The 16,357-nt window shown below is 41.1% G+C and overlaps 1 protein-coding gene across 2 annotated transcripts; it reads left to right on the top strand.

The window, feature by feature from the left end:
- The first annotated feature begins 609 nt into the window (after nt 1-609).
- On the top strand, nt 610-14,397 carry txndc11 (thioredoxin domain containing 11). Of its 2 annotated transcripts, none has more exons than XM_023334516.1 (13): nt 610-961; nt 3,469-3,565; nt 3,728-3,847; nt 4,969-5,066; nt 5,608-5,737; nt 5,892-5,985; nt 7,128-7,240; nt 7,344-7,547; nt 9,003-9,705; nt 10,145-10,326; nt 11,150-11,262; nt 11,360-11,440; nt 12,281-12,554. In XM_023334516.1, the coding sequence occupies exons 1-13, from the start codon at nt 837-839 to the stop codon at nt 12,450-12,452; spliced, it is 2,232 nt and encodes a 743-aa protein (XP_023190284.1). In that variant the 5' UTR covers nt 610-836; the 3' UTR covers nt 12,453-12,554. The 2 variants fall into 2 exon arrangements, with proteins under 2 accessions (XP_023190284.1, XP_005812958.2); XM_005812901.3 differs by having other exon boundaries at nt 612-961; nt 12,208-14,397.
- Nucleotides 14,398-16,357: the final 1,960 nt, after the last annotated feature.

The raw sequence follows: 16,357 nt of genomic DNA, 5'->3' as shown, positions 1-16,357 counted from the left end.
TCTGTACGGGGAAAATCCCCCCATATATTCTGCCAAACAGGAATTTGCTGTAAAACAGTAAATTATGCTGAGCCATGTCCCATTTCTTTTAATCTTTTCTTGTGTAAAAAATTAAGTATTTTTAGCGTTACTCTGTCCTTTTATAGATTTTTATTAATTTGTTTGTTGTTTGGGTAAGCCAGATAATTCTGATTGAATCTGTAGCATTTAGACATGGCGCTTTTAAAGAAATTAAGAGTGGATTTAAAAAAAATCCAAACGGCCACTGTCTATGTTAAATATAATTATGAACAACGTTTGAAGCCATATTATCATAAATGGCTGGTTTTAAAACCAACGCCCCCTAGTGTTGAAACGTCTTAGCGAGCGTAGCAGCAACGTCACTGACGTCAAAACCATTGAAGGGACTTTCTTCAAGAAGCAGATTCGAGCTTGTACGCAAAAATACACAAACGTGCTTACGCAGAGGGGATAAAAATAATTTTGTTTATAAAACGGTCGACATATCTTCGACGTTTTTTGTCGTGTCGCTTTGATGAAGCTTTTAATCCATAATATTATAAAAAAAACCTTCAGCGTATTTCACGTTTTATCCAACGTAGTGCGCTTTGTGGACTCTCCCTGACGCCGTTGTCGCGGAAGTAAAAAGTCTACGTGGGGAAGAAAGGTTGGACTGGCTGTGTTTGAATACCTTAAACTCTAACATCACCCATGTCCAATCCAGCTCCACTCTGTCCCTGGTCGAACCAGTCACCCTCCTGCCCTGGGAGGCAAATGAAGGCGTTGAGCGGCATCCGGGGTGTATAAATGGTGAGGCCAGCAGACCTGAGGCGGTAATGCTGCGCCGGGTGCGGCAGTCTCTCCGGCAGGTGCTGTTACTGATGGCCCGGAGACCAGACATTCTCTGCGGGGCCATCGTGCTCAGCGTCCTGCTCATGCTGGCGGTGAAGTTCACATGCAGGTACTCAAAACATTCTGTTTCTGTGGGGCAGGTTTGTGCTTTTTTTGGGGGGGGGGGGACTAATTTAAGCCCAAACTCCGAACAGCAGAGACAGGGACGTCTTTGTTTTGCTGAGTTGTGATACAGTTTGGTTGTAATGAGCTACTATTGCCGGTCATTGTGGTTAATCTGACGTGTGCTGACAGACAAGAGGATTAACCATCGAGTTTATCCCATTTAAACAGCTAGTGTCTCTGGTTCTTTTGTTCATAACTTCATTTGTTTGTTTGTGTTATTCATCTGATTCGAGCAGAGCCGTGTATTAAAGCTATGACTGTTCTGTTAGACAGGTGCTTTTTCATTCTGCTGTAAAACGCCAGTTTCTCAAGAACTAGCGTTAAGAGGTCGTGAGTTCAAATCCCCATCAGGTTCACCCTGAACGATCTCTTCTTGAATGAATGGGTTCTCACCGGGTACTCCGGCTTAATTTGTCTGTGTAAATTCGTATCGTTTATCATTTATCGCGATAAATGTCTTAGAACGATAACAATTCTGATTCCAATTAATTGTGCTTACCTCTCTCAGAAATAAAACTGTCGGTGTCGTTGGGATTGTTGGTTTTATCATTTTCTCCACTGTTTGTTCAATGAGAGCATCAATATGTATGTATTAATTTGAAAACACAAATAAATGCCGTTTCTGTGTGGGGTTTAGTGATACAAAAAGACAATACTTTTTGTGACTAGTGTTTTAAAGAAGTGTATTCCAATTGGGAATGTTTTTCTAAAGCAGTACTTGTGTTTGTGGGGCTGTAATTGCTGTGTCATGCAATCGCAGCTATAGAGTAATCTAAAACAACAATAATGAATGGTTATTATAAATGTAGTCACTTTTATTATTACTACAATATTGCCACAAAAATATTGTGATTAATCTTTAAGTTGTGTGTGTGTGAGAGGGTCTGGCGGACCTGTCTGTGGTATACTCCGCCTCCGTCCCACTGACTGCTCAAGATGGACACAAGCACTGCTGGTTTTTCGTGGCTTGGGGGGTGACAGAATCCAAACTGTAAAATTTTACACCTTGTAACTAACGTCCACCTTCAGGTCTGCAGAATTTGTAGAAATGTCTTGGAACGTTCTCCTATAATTGTTCACCTATGCTAGATAATTTGTTTGTTTTTTTTGTTTTATTTTTGAATCAGCACAGAGATTTGTAGTCTCAGCCCAGTATGGAGTCATTCCTGTCATTTCCTGATCAGTTCATGCCACACTGACCCACTGGAACATGGAGAGCAGAGGTTGTCAGGCTCCTGCTCTGGTTATCTTTCTGATGGTGCAAGATAACATGAAAATGTTCAGAAAGGGAATGCAAAAAATTAAAAAAATAACAATGTTTCCTCTAGTACAGGGTTTTCCGAATACAATTCTGGTTTTACTATTGTCCCCCAGCTTTTAGCTCCATCTTGGGCTGGGCTGTATGGCTAAAAAGATCAAATCTCTGATTTTTTTATTTTTATTTTTTGTCAAGAGTTATCAGGATCTGATGCAACCAGCTGAATTTGTGTGGCGCTTTCTTTGTTCAAAGTCTTGCTATGATGATAATTTGATGCTGATGTGTTAAAAGATTAAGTATTTCTATAAAACAGTAAAACTTATACCAAACGTATCACTTCCCAAGAGGCTCAACATTCCTCATTTTAATGTTTTAAATATTTTTCATGGAGAGACTCTCGTAAAGTTATGACTTCATTGTCCTAATATTGCAGCTCTATTGTAACTTTATGACTTTAATCTCATAATAATAAAAATCTTAGCCTGGCTCTGATGCAAAGTTCAGGTGGTAGAGGGTTGTATCATAAACAGTGGCGGTCTATTCTCTTTCATTTCTAGAATTGCAGTGAGTTTGTTACCATTTATGTACAAATTTCATGTTCTTGTACACCTTGATGGAGACATTAAAAAACATAGTTACCAGAAGAAGGACCTGAGGCAAATTGCAGTTTGCAAATGATCTGCAGCATATCCTGTTTTCTGAGCTCGTTCAGTAGTTGTGGTGATGCCGTTTGAGTTTGATGCGACCTCAGGACATGAACGCAGCTCAGCTTAGCACAGATGGCACAAACGCTGAGGTCCTTTTATAAGCATAACATAACAAAAACTATTTACGTCGAACTGCAGGTGAAGGAAATTTTGTTCGTCTTTTGTTTTTTGTGTGTGTGTTAAATGCATCAAACCTGAAAATCCCCACTCTTTCTAGTCTGTAAACGCATCAATGAATAGCATATTATTTATGCACATTGTTTTGAATTTAGTAAAGTACAAGTTAACCCGCAGTGTGCTTTCTGCTGGCCAATGTTTACATTTATATACTGAATTAAACAGAATCTGGGTTACCCCGGTGGTATATGTGCCACTGACCAGTTCTGACTGATGCAGATTTGCGCTGTTACTAATAAAGAGCTACAACCAGTTTATGTTATTGTTCATCATTCCTCACACTCCTCCTTTCATTATTTCCATGTGTAGCCGCGCTAAGGATGTGGTGGCGGCGGCGCGGCCTCCGGTCCGGTTCTTCTCTGTCGATGCCCCGGTAGTGGACCTCTACTTGGGTCAGCTAGACCAGGTGAGGCTCAGTAACGCCTTGTGGTGACTAAAGCGCAAAAGTAACAAAAATAAGGCTCTCTTTATTAAATACATCGGCTCCTGCTCCGTGGGTAGATTTGAGACTAGCATCACGTGAAGTAAACTCTGTGCCTTAGATAAATTACTGAATTTTTTCCTGCAGGTGGAACGTCTCAGGAGCATGGCCGAGGTGTCTTTTATTTTCTTCTATGCTCCCTGGTGTGCTCACTCCATGGCTGCTCGACAGGAAGTGACACAGGTTGCTAAGAATCTGGCCAAACAGGTATGGAGGCACAAACCGCTGAAAGCAGGAGGGCTTAAGTAGGAACCAGCTGTTAAAACGGGCAGTGAAGGGGCAGCTTCGAGCTGTGGATCTTTCTGTCATAATGTACTGTAAGCAACTACAGGGGTAAATATATCTGTAAAGATATAAATACACCAATATATCTAAAAATATATATATATGCACGTCTGTAAAATATGCGTATATGTATTCCAAGTCAGAAGTTTAGAGAGAAACTTTCACATATTTGCAGCCTCAGCTTTGTTTCATGTTTTAGCTTGATGTTTTTATTGTATACTTATAGGGGCGGCACTATTGGCTTCGCATCATATTATAATGTTATTCACTCATCAAAAACCTACCTGGAGTGTTGCTTTGATTCTTTCATGCACGTTTGAGAAATCCTTTAATCTCCCGTGGCAACCATTCAGCTGAGTGAACCTAGCTCAGCTGTGTCCGCCTTTCAGAACGAAAGGCGGACACAGAATTTTTTGTAAAACTGCACAAGAATTGGTGCAGTTTGACAAGCTTCTGAGCTTCCACCTCACAGAGCAGTCTTCCCCTGTGGCTCCTTCAGACTAGCCAGTAGCAATTAGCAAACACCTGGTGGAGCTGAGTATACTGAGCTCATTATAGGAGCTACGTCTCAAAAACACTGTTAAAGGGTTAATACACTGCAGGTGCAGTGTTAGAAAGAGCAAGAGTTTCTTAAAGAGACAGAGGCCCAATTTCAAAGCGTTAAATTTCAAAGTAAATGTTTTTAAGTCATATTTGATACATACATCGTTTGTATACCATCGTTACTTGATTGTGCCATAAAGCAGTACTCTAAGCCTGAAAAATACATAACTGCCATTTTAAATTTTACCTGATCACCCTGTATAGCAACTTAGACACAGTGCAATTTGCCATCATAAAACAAAAGCAGTAAAGTTTGTAAAGAAAATATAAATTTGTCAGTCTCAAAACCTTTGGCAATTGCTGCGCATTAGACAAAATTCGGACTCCTTCATTTCTCAACCAAGTGAAGGAGTCCTTTCAGCACGACTGGAGAAATTTGCATCAAAAACCTCATTTGGTTTAGTTTCTCTGGTGCAGCTTTGTTGGTTTCTGTGTTGCAGGTGCAGTTTGTGGCTGTTAACTGCTGGTGGAGTCGAGGGAAATGCAGGAGGCAGAAACGTTTCTATCACTACCCCATCATCCATCTGTTCTACAGAAGGTAAGGAGGAACCGTGGTCTGGGGTGTGAAAACACAAACCAGTTATGTGAGCGAATGGCAAAGCAACTTTTATTGCATTGTTTTTATTTATTTTATTTAATTTTTTACTATGTCAATAAACTAAGTACTTGATGTTTTGATAAAACAAAGAAAATTTTAAACATCATTAGACAAAAAAAAAATTATGGCCTAATAAAATTTTTTACTTTTTTTGTCCAAAATTATTTGTGTGAATTTTCTTTAACAAGCACAGGATATTGGTCAGTCTTTCTTCAAAAGCTCTTCCTTTAATTAGCCAAGTTTAATGGATGAAGTGCCTGTTTGTAAGCGAAGCATGTTATTAGTTTGTGTTTCCCCATTTTAGGAGGATTTTTATTGTATTTGTTTTTCAAAAAGCCAAGTCAAGTTTGTGAATTGTAGGCTAGGAACACTTTGGACATTCCGTCCATGGCAATAGACATAGATGACCAATAAGGTATGTTGTATCTAACTTTCCAAACTGTACCTCGGAGTTGTTCATGTGTTGCTTCTGTTGCTGCAGGTTTGGGCCAATCGAGTACAGAGGACCGTTTGTGGCTCCATATATTGAAAGTTTTACCCTCAGAGTCATCACACCACTGACTTACCTCCCGACCAGAGCGCATCTCGAAAACTTCCTGTCCCAGCATGAGGTATCCTATGGCTTCAGGTTGTTTAATGAAGGCCGTCTCTGCAAACATGGGAGCTTCGCCAATGCTGTTGAATATTGTATTAAACCCTGTTTGTCCAGTTGTACATTGGTTCATTCTTACGTTCTCTAACCATCTGTGTCTTGTGTTTTGGCAGTCTGGTGTGGTGGGTTTCTTCCAGTTCAATTCCTCTCCACAGCCTCCAGGGTACATCACCTACCTGTCCTCTGCCCTGCAGACCCTAAGGAGAGGTAAAAGTTTTACCATCATAGTATCCTCCCCACATTTTGTTGACATTTTCTGTACAGTCACAAGGGAAAAAAAAAACTAAGTTTAAATGATTGTCAACACAGTAAAGTGAAAGCTGCAGAGCACCTGTAGCTGGTTGGGCCAACTTCAGAAGCAATAATTTATCAATTGTTTTATAAACTGAATGTCTTTTATCAATAACAAAACATTATTCGGTTATTCGAGGCTCCTGACAAAACCAATGTTTCTACAGTCACTTACAGACCGTTTATTGTTGATTCCCTTTAATTGTACTTGATCGTTGAATGCTAACATTCAGCTTACTAACAGGCCTCTAGCGACTCTGCATTGTACTGCCTGACAATGGGAGGGATTATAAGCGCCCGTCTTTTTATTCTACTTCTGACTTTCTCCGATAGTTTAGAAGTAGCCCTCTAACTCTTCCTATGTGAATGAATAGCAACCAAGGTTGCTTGGTCATTAGTCATGTCTTTGCTCCAGAGCCACAACCAACCAAAATTTCTGCTGTTACAGTGTGGGTTGACAAACAGTAAATCAAGTGTATTTATTCAGCAGTGCCTGGCAAATGTAGCTGTAAACTACACCACTTTGTGAATTTACCTGTGTTAGATTAATTAACTTGTTCAATTGACTTTTGACGTCAATTTAAGTCAAAAACAACCAATCAGAGCCAGGAGGAGTGCCTTAGCGCTCTCAGTCATTCTAGGAAATGCGCTGCTCAATGTGCTAATAGTGGAAAAACAACTCGCCGTTACAGGACTGCCGTCATCGGTGGTCATGCTAACTAGTTAGCATTCATGACGGGCTCCTTTGTGTTGAACCGGCTGCCACATAGCAGAGAGCAAACAGGAGGACATGAGTGGGCGCGTATGTGAGGATGAGTGATGGCGCCAAGACCCTCCTCCTGGCTCTGATTGGTTGTTTCTGATTTAGTTATGTGTTGGGTCAGAAGACAGAAGGACTGTAGCGAAAAGGCAGTGGAGCTTTTTTTCCCCCTCACAGGTTATCTGTCTCATGTTACATAGTGATAATTTTAACAAATATGTAAAAACAAAGAAAACAAAAAATATATATTTTTTGTAAAAGTTGCATACTGTGGCTTTAGCGGTTTTACCCTGTGCAGATGTCCACGGCGTTGTGCGGTTTGGAGTTGTGACGAGCAAACACGTGGCAGAGGCCGTCTCACTCAGAGAGGATGAAACGGTTTACCTGCACAGAAGATTCAACTCTTCTTTGGTAGGCAGCGTCACTGGGCCAGCACAGCCCTGTTCCAAACACAAACACTGAATGTTGATCGCCTTCACAGTCGTTCACACTGTGGGTATGTTTTCCCACCCAGATTTTTCCAAGAAAGAAGCTAAACTTTACATCGGAGGCCGTCTGCAAGTGGGTGTTTGAGCACTATGAGACGGTCGTCCAGTGGCTGCTGCCTCCGGGGACGAAGTCCCGCCTGCTGGAGGGCGAGTTGACGAAAGGCCCTGCACTGCTTCTGTTTATGCCACATGACCCCCTGCAGTCTGAGCCAAGTGCCATACTACAGCAGGTGAACACTCATGCACCAAATGGTTTCAGTAAGAATTGGCGTGCTTTCTGCAGTGAAAATGTTTCCCAGACTAGATACAATGGGTAGTCATCTAGATGTCTAAAACTTTGTTGGTTTAATTCCAGCCTCATGTTTGTGTGTGGGTGAATGTGGCCCTTGTGTAAAGTGCTTTGAGTGGTTGCTATGACTAAAAAAGAAATCCTATATGATTTCAGTCCATTTACCATTCTGTATCACCTGTGGTATGCCACAGGGTTCACAGTTGGTTACCTTCTGATTTGATTATTTGGTTTAAAATTTTAACCATGTCTCTTTCAAAGACAACTTTGAGAGAGACAGTCTAGTGTATTCTAAACCATCTGTCAGTTTTGACTGGTTTTCAAAGAAATATGTTCTTGGTTTCTAAACAATATTGCAGTTCATTTAGGATGTTTGTTTTATTTTTTGGTTTTGTTGTTTTTCTCAAAGATAGATCTATATTCCAGTAAGGAAATGTTATTCCCGCCATGTAGAAACAAGTAGTTTGGGATGTTAATTAAAGGGCCGGGACATATTACTCGTTTTCCAGCCAGACAGTGACATTTTATATCCTAATCAAGTAACTGTGATCTTCAGATGTTCTGAAAATGCTGTATATATATCAACAATTATATGATATAATATATAATAGTTTCTGTATATATCAACTATTACATGGATGATTTCAGAGTCATCAAAATTTGAAATTGCTGTACAAATGACTACTTTCTTAGGCAACTAAATGGTTGCGATGGCGTGGCAGAGCATTCGCACTGCCACAACACCGATACTGCTCTTGAGAAACACATCACCATCAATAATTGTGATTTATATCACCAAAGTGAATACAGTAATTGCATTCAATATTATTTTCACATTTATTGATGCACCTTTATTGAACAAACAGCTGAGAAAAATAGCAAAAATATGGAGTTTTTTTTTGTTGTTTTTTTACACCATTAATTGGAATTTGTTGTGATGGTGATAACTTGGAATTGAAGAAACGTATCACGATAAATGATATGATAAATTCCTGCCCCTGATTTGCATCATGTCTTTCACATAGACATGTTTGAGTATTTTCTGTATTAGGTGAGGTTTACTTTGGACGTCTCGGGAAGTCCACTGTCGCTGTTTTTTTGTGTGGTCAAACGTTAAGTTACAAAATTTGGAGGTGCACAAACAGGCATCATAACTGGGAAATAATGGCATATGAGGGCAGGTACAGGGACAGCGTATTCGGTGCGTCAACTATGAACCTACAGTAGCTTAAACCATCTTTACTGTCGCTGTTACTGATGTATAAAAAAATCCTATTTGAAATACACAAACAACTCTTAGCCTGGTGGAGGGCCAAGCAGAGCCTGGTGGCTCGCCAGGCTGATAATGATTCAGTTCATGATTAGCTTCTTCTTCTTTTTGTTTGCTTCTTTTCAGTTTGCAGACATTGCTGTACGTTATCACTCCTGCGAGCGCTCCAGCGCAGACGACCGTCTGCCCTTCTACACCTCGCTGTGCTGCCGATCTGTTCCCGTTCCGGAGTCCAGAACCAGCGCATGCGAGGTCTGCCTCAGGCTGTCCGGGCCGAGCCTCCCCGTCTCCTCGGCTCGCTGCTTGTTTCCCTCCGCTTCGCAAGAAGGAGACCGATTCGGGACTTATCTGAACCGCTGCTGCCTTCACCAGCCACCCTCTCCCATATCCATGATAAGTGCGACCTCGGAGGGCTGCAGCCACTACGTGAGCAGCTACAGTCCCTTTACTCAGTTCAGTGCCTGCTGTAAAACATTAGAACCTCAGCTTAATGAATCACAAGCCAAAGAAGAGCCGGGACTTCCTCCTCCTCCGTCCGTCCCTCCATCCTCTGCTCCCATCCAAGAGGAGGAGGAGAACGACGGCATCACAGGGCTGCATTGTCGGACTAACAGGACTCTCAGGTTCTACGTGCTGGACATTGGCCTCAACTGGCCTCTGGCCGAGCGACTCGGAGCGTCGAGCCAAAAAAACTCTCCTGTTCACAAAGGGGCTTCCACAGAAGGCGACGGCAACCGGGACTGGTCATTTGTGGCCATCGTCAACCTGAAATACGAGGTTCATTACGTTCTTCAGCACAACCCAGACGCCACGCTGACAGAGTCTCTAGGTAAGGCTGACTGTTAGTTTTTTATGTCTTCTCAAAAACGGATCAGGTGGAGTTTTAGAAATAAACCAAAAAAAAAAGCAAAGCAATAAAGAAGTGCCTTGAAGAGACTCAGTTATTCTCTTTTTCAGGGCTGCGCAATAAATCAATAGCGATATATATCGTGATTAGACAGGAGATCAATATCAATAGATAACACATCCAATTCTGGGGGAAGTAGGCCAAGGAAAGACTTTAACTGCTCAACCTCTCACGGCTAGCTTAGCAAGGCTAACTCATTGCTTGGTTACCTGGCAACAGCCTGTTGAGTCACTTGCGGAGCAGCATTTTCAGGTTTCGCCACCATGCCTCGTAACTGCTGAAAAATAAACAGTGATTTGTTGTCTTTTTATTTTAGTGTTTTTAATAAGACGCAATGTGTACTTATTTTGTCACACCGAAGAGACGTTCATCAGGAACTTCAGCTCACCGCACAGCCATCTACAGAGACATTTGGTCGGAGAGGATGACAGAAAGGAGGGTGGAGGCGGAGCCAATCCTCCGGAGGAACAGCAGCAGCAGCGCCGCCTCGTCACCGAGTTGACCACTTCCTCCTTCGTGTCTTCCATCATGGACCATCAAAAGGTTTAAAAAAATAAATATTCAGATTGCCTGGGATCATCTTTTTTTTTTTTTTTTTTTTTTTTTTATGGAAATTGAGCGATCCGCACAGTGGAATATTATTTTTTGCTCTAAACTTAATCAAAAGATCAAGGGAGAGAAGTTGGATCATCAGCTGCATTTCTTTGACTATACCATTGCGTCATTTTACATTTTGAAAATAAATTTGCTTGATGGAAACTAGTCAATTTCAGAAAACTTATTTTTGATAAAAAGATTTGGCACTAGAGTCCAGTGTCTCTTTTTTTGTGTATTTTTTTTAATTTATTTATTTATTTTTGGCCACATCAAAATTGGTTTGTTTTACAAACTGCAATAGAAATTTCTTTTCACCTGATCAAAAAGCGGATGTTGCCACTGATGTAAAGCACGAAGAAGAAGACGACAGGAAGTAGTTGGAGTCATTCTCCGTGGCGCGGCATGTTTTTTCTTTAACGACTTATCGCACGAACAAACGTGTTCAGCTGCGATTTTATTTGCGTTTCTCATTTGACGGAAACAACGCGATTGCGAAATTGTGGGAGAGGTTTTTGTCGGTGTCAGCGAAATATTTCCGAAGTTTCAGTCACGTTTGTTCTGGAAACGCAGCCACAGTGGAGCTGAAGTGCTGTCTGAATCAGAATCATAAACCCTTTTAATGTCATTGTGGAAGAATAAAGCAAGAACTTTAAAAAAATGGCAACTCTCAAAGAAACCCAGAACAAGGGGGACGTTAAGAAAAAACAAATAAAGATCAGTTTTGTTTTGTTTCTTTTGTAAATGTGGTAATGTGAGTTTGTCGTTGCAGGACGTGCTGCTGTTCTACTACACTCAGTGGTGCGGCTTCTGCTCCGTTCTCAACCACGTCCTCATCCAGCTGGCCCGACTGCTGCAGGGGAACCACACCATCACCGTGGCCAGGTGCCCTTTTCTCTGACCGTTTCCCTGTCAGCCCTGCTGTCAGAGGCTCGTTCCACGTGGAAATGAAAACACTGTAAGCTCCCTGTTCTGTGTTCAGGGTGAATGTGGCTCGTAACGACCTTCCCTGGGAGTTCATGGTGGATCACGTCCCTTCCATCCTGCTGTTCCCCAGACACAGGTCAGGGCCTGTACAGCTGGTCAGAATCACTGGCACAACAATATTTCATTTCTGCTGAATGCAGGTTGTCCCTTTCAGAGTGGGAGAGTAATTATGACCTTTTGTTTCTGGTAGTAAATCTGTGTTTTAATAATCAGAGGGATGGTATGTTGCGTTTTCCAGCCACAAAGTGCCATTTTACAGCAGAATCAAGTAATGATATTAAGTCAAGTTGGTATAAAAATACTGCATATATCAAATATGATTTTAATTTAACATCTTCAAGTTGGGCGTCTTTTTAAAAACTCCTATTTACGAAACTCCACCTTCAGGAAGTCATCACAACATGGCTCCTCTATTAACCCTTTAACAAAGTTTTTACCAGAGTTTCACTGAGAAGTAGCCCCTGTAATGATCTCAGCAGATGTGCAGTTCCACCTGGTGTTTGCTAACTGCTCCTGGCTAGTCTGAAGGAGCTGAGGGGGGAGATATGAAAGGGGCACTTTGTGAAGCGGAAGCTTGGAATCTGTAGTTCTGAGGAGGAGCTGCGTCTCGAGGGCGGAGCTATAGCCTTTCTTTTCCTTTAAGTCATATTTTATATATATGACATTTTTATAACAACTGAAGGTTACATGGTTAATTGATTGTGCTTAAAAATGACACTATGTGCCTGGAAACCACATAATACTGCTTCTTTAACGAGGTTTAGTTAAAACAGGAAAAGGAAAAAAAGATTGCCATATTTTCCAACATAGTGGTCGATGACTATCTTTCTGCTTCTCTTTAAGAAAGCACCTCAGTGTGAAATATCCCGCCGACCTTCCCATCACCTTGCCAAACCTCCTCCGCTTCATCCTGCAGCACTCCGACTCTCTGCGTCAGGCCAACGGGTCGTCCGCCGTGGCGCCGGAATCCGGCGCCGTACTCCACGCGGAGTTCCTGGCCCTCCAGCACGAAGTCCAGGCCCTGCACCACGCCCGCCAGCGGCTCTCGCAGCAGCTGGCGCAGCTGTGGCGCGAGAACCGCCAGCTGAAGTTCGACATCCGCGGCATCGAGCAGAGCCTGGAGAGGCAGATGCAGGAGAAGAGCCGGCGGCTGGCCGAGGCGCTGAAGCGTCTGCAGGAGCTGGCGGACGCCTCGGAGACCCTGCTGAACGAGAACGTGCTGCTCAAAGTCCTGCTGAGGGCGCTGAGGGACAGGACGGAGGCCGACGAGCAGGCCGAGGCGGACCGAGAGGAGGCGGGACAGGAAGACGGCCGCCGAGCTTCCTGATGACAGGGCGGCGACTCAGGAGGAGGACGTGAAGGCCAGACTGAAGGCGGAGGAAGTAAAAGCTGTGATTAGACTTTTAACAAGTGCAGAAAGAAGAGGAATGTACGCTTCTGCAAACAGGATGTCACGTTAAACCTAAACTTAAAAAAGGTTGTTGGTTTGCTGTTAACACTGAGATTAACCTGGGCTCTTTAAAAAAGAAAAGAGAGAAAGATGGAAACATGATGCACTTTTATAAAGTGCTTTGATTACAGCCACTCATGGAAACACACCGGTTCATTTCTGATAAATCGTTTTCAGCCAAATCCGTCATTTTTGATTCCTGTACAATTTAAAGCTGTGGTAGGTAACTTTTATTTTTTTTAAAACAGCCAAAAAACAAACAAATGTCTTTTGTTTGCACATTTGTTAAAACTTTCACCATGTCATGAATTTAGTTTGAGACAGAAAATCAGAGAAAATCAGAAAAAGAGTTTGCTACTCTGGTGTCCCCAAAATAACTGTAAAAATACGCCACTCGGTCAGAAACAGCCAATCAGAGCTTGGAGCAGTGTCTTGGTGCTGTCAATCAAGCTCATGTAGGATTGTGATGACAGCAGAGCCAGTTGTGAATGCAAAGGCTTGTTAGCATTGCCACTGATGACAGAGGATAAAAGGTGTTTTTCAGCCATTTAGCAGTATGTATACGGGATTGATTGGCAGCGCTAACACCTGGCTCTGATTGGTTGTTTTTGAACGGAGAACGGTGCTTTTTTTTTTACACAGCAATAGCAGATTATCTCTTTTATATCATTACAACTTTTTTAACAAATGTGTTATATATATATATATAAAATCAAAGTTACACGCTGCAGCTCTAATGACAGCATTAAAGCTGAACACTAGTATCCAGGAATAATTACATGTATTACATGAAATGGACATCAAAAGGTTTGGCTGACGTGGGAAAGAATCCATCCGGTCAGCTTGTTGGCTCCGATAAAACCAGTCCAACTGGGATGAATTCCAGTTGCTTCCTTTCATCTTTCACAATAAAAGCCATGTCATAAAACAAAGACTGTTAATTTTTATCAAAAGGATTAGAGGAGCCGTCATGGTTCAGTCGTGGAGGACCTTTCTTTAGACTTGCTGATGGAGGAAAGATCTGTGAAATAAAAAAAAAAAAACGAAGGGCCTTTTGTTTTCCACCTCCTCTGTGTGAACTCACCTGCTGTCCAAGTGTCAAATGTAAAACCATCTTTTACTTCAGTTTGTGTTGAAGTGTGAGCCTTTTAACTTTTTCACAAGGAATTGCAACCTAAATATAATTAGTAATATAAAAAATATATTTTTCTACAAACTGTCCACCTGTTTTTTGGGGGGGTTTTTGCATTAATTCGACGCTTCCATATTTCTCACACAGTTAAGTGGGTGTTTTCTTAATGATTAGTATAAATCCACAGATTTTAAGCGAAGCGTTGATGTATTTACCAGAGGAGAGAAATCTCTTGTCTCATCCTACCTTTTTTTTTTTAAAATATATATATATAATTTAATTCAAAGCATGGTTGTAATGATGGGTTTGCTACACTGATTTATTTTTACAGAAATCTTTGACTCACTAAGATATTTCTATGTAACTATTCAGGTATTCAGAATGAGATGCTGCAGTTGTTTACATGTGAGATATTGCACCGGTTTTTACTGATTAAACGTCTCGGCCTTTCTTGCGGTGCTGTTTGTGCTTCATTTTTGATCGGGCATCACTACAGACTGCCCTCACTCCTCACCTGTCTGCCTGTCAGAAGACTAGAGATAAAACATGATCTGGTAGAGATTTATTTAAAGAAATAATCCACATTTGTGGAAAAGTCTTTTACCTTTGCTGGTGTTTTGTCAGGATGGGTACAGCGGGGACGATAAACGGTTTTTCTGGAATGTTCAGATGTTTCTCTGCTGTTTAGCAGTGTGTACACATGATTGATTGCTAGTGCCAAGACCCTCCCCCTGACTCTGATTGGTTGTTTTTGATCAGGAATGCTACGTTTCTTCAGAGGGCAAAAGGAACTTGATCTTTTCACACAATCTATTATGCTGTCATGACATGGCAACAGTTAAAAAAAAACAAAAACAAAACTTTTTTTTGTTTAATATAAAAGTTACCAAACTCAAAATGAAATGTTTACATCTAAATAAGTACGAGTAAGTTTATGTGCTTCTCTTAATGCTACATTCTTCACAATTAAGCACTTTTTTATGGGTTTTGTTTTGGGGGGTTTTCCATAATAAAATACAATAGTTGGAGTGGTAACAAAATGCGACACTTTTGCAAATCACTGTTTCTATGACAAAGTTTAGGAGGCTGATGCACTTTTGTGCCCGGAGAAAGAATTACAAGCCTCCTCGTCTAATTTGGGTCAACAGGAACATGTGCTGCTCATTCCAGACCGAATATAGCAGCTTCTGTCTTCTCTAAGGATCACAAGTCTGTCATAAACAGAGTGGTACGTGAGCCTAACTAATACAGAAGATCAAAATGTTCTGTATCAACACTCTGTGTGGCTTCTATATTTTGGGCTGTGGTGAGTTTTTGTTTTCTTTTTCTTGGGCAAATTGAATTGAGTCATTTAATTTCAAACAGGCTTCTGTTTGATAGGCTGCAGGCCTGTTTTCTTCTAGGATGACGGCATTATTATGAAAGCATGCTATCCTTGTATATCCATGTTATATTCTCTCCAGAACCTCCAGAAAGTGAGTCCATCAGTTTAAACCCCTCTGGACCTCCTACTGAGGGTTCAGAGGTCACCCTGCAGTGTTTTGTACTGAACGTCGCTTCTGCTGAAAACTTCGCTGTGACCTTTTACAGAGGTCAGATGCCACTGGGTCACGTGAAAGCCAGCAATAACCTAAACGAACCGGTTAGTGAGACATTTTCTTTGAGACAATGCAGCCCAGCTTTGGTGTGAAGCGAAGCTGGAATTGGGAGTTGAAGGATCACAGCCCCCTCTAGTGGGGAAGTCAGATAATCACTCTGCTACAGTTTATTGTAAATTCAGAGAGACACATTTGCTGTACGTGCTACTGAAACGTTTGCTTATGTCAGGAACCCAATTTATTAAGTGACACATTATATCGATTAATTACACACAGACCGATTATTCACGTTTTTAGTTTGGTTAATTGTGATAATTTTCTATTCAGTTAATAAAAACAAAACATTTAGGAGTAGAATATTACATCAGACTAATATAGAAAAAACCTTTAAATACTAAACTTGAAGGTTTTAAGTACTAAAAATACTTTTAATCTGACAAACAAACCACTTCAAAACATTTTGTAATTTGTTAAATATGACTTCAGATAACTTCAGGTAAACATCCAAATAGAAATATGTTTTTTCAGTCTTTGGCTACATGGCTAGTTTTTAATAGGAAGAAATCCACTCATAATGTTGATTCTTAAAGTCTTCAAATACAATTTAACCAAAACCAGCCAGCTTTTTAACAAACGCCAAAAAATGAAAATATATATTTAAAACAAATATTCATCATTTCATTTACTTCATTACATGGACCTGAATTTACTTCTTCACGTGTAGAACAAAGGAGGCGAGGTGACTAAATCTGCCAGACAGAAGGATGCAAATCGGGCTGAAATGATGCGTTCAAACAAACCTCGGAAGACTAA

This window comes from Xiphophorus maculatus, chromosome 5 (genome assembly GCF_002775205.1).
Source record: "Xiphophorus maculatus strain JP 163 A chromosome 5, X_maculatus-5.0-male, whole genome shotgun sequence".
NCBI lineage: Eukaryota > Metazoa > Chordata > Actinopteri > Cyprinodontiformes > Poeciliidae > Xiphophorus > Xiphophorus maculatus.
The sequence above is the reverse complement of the archived record's forward strand: the minus strand, read 5'-3'. Positions and strand labels throughout refer to the sequence as shown.

Coding starts and splice junctions, on each gene's coding strand:
- txndc11 (XM_005812901.3), top strand. CDS start 837: ATGCTGCGCCGGGTGCGGCAGTCTCTCCGGCAGGTGCTGTTACTGATG. Junction 5,986..7,127: donor CCTGCAGACCCTAAGGAGAG/GTAAAAGTTTTA, acceptor TACCCTGTGCAG/ATGTCCACGGCGTTGTGCGG. Junction 7,241..7,343: donor GAAGATTCAACTCTTCTTTG/GTAGGCAGCGTC, acceptor TTTCCCACCCAG/ATTTTTCCAAGAAAGAAGCT.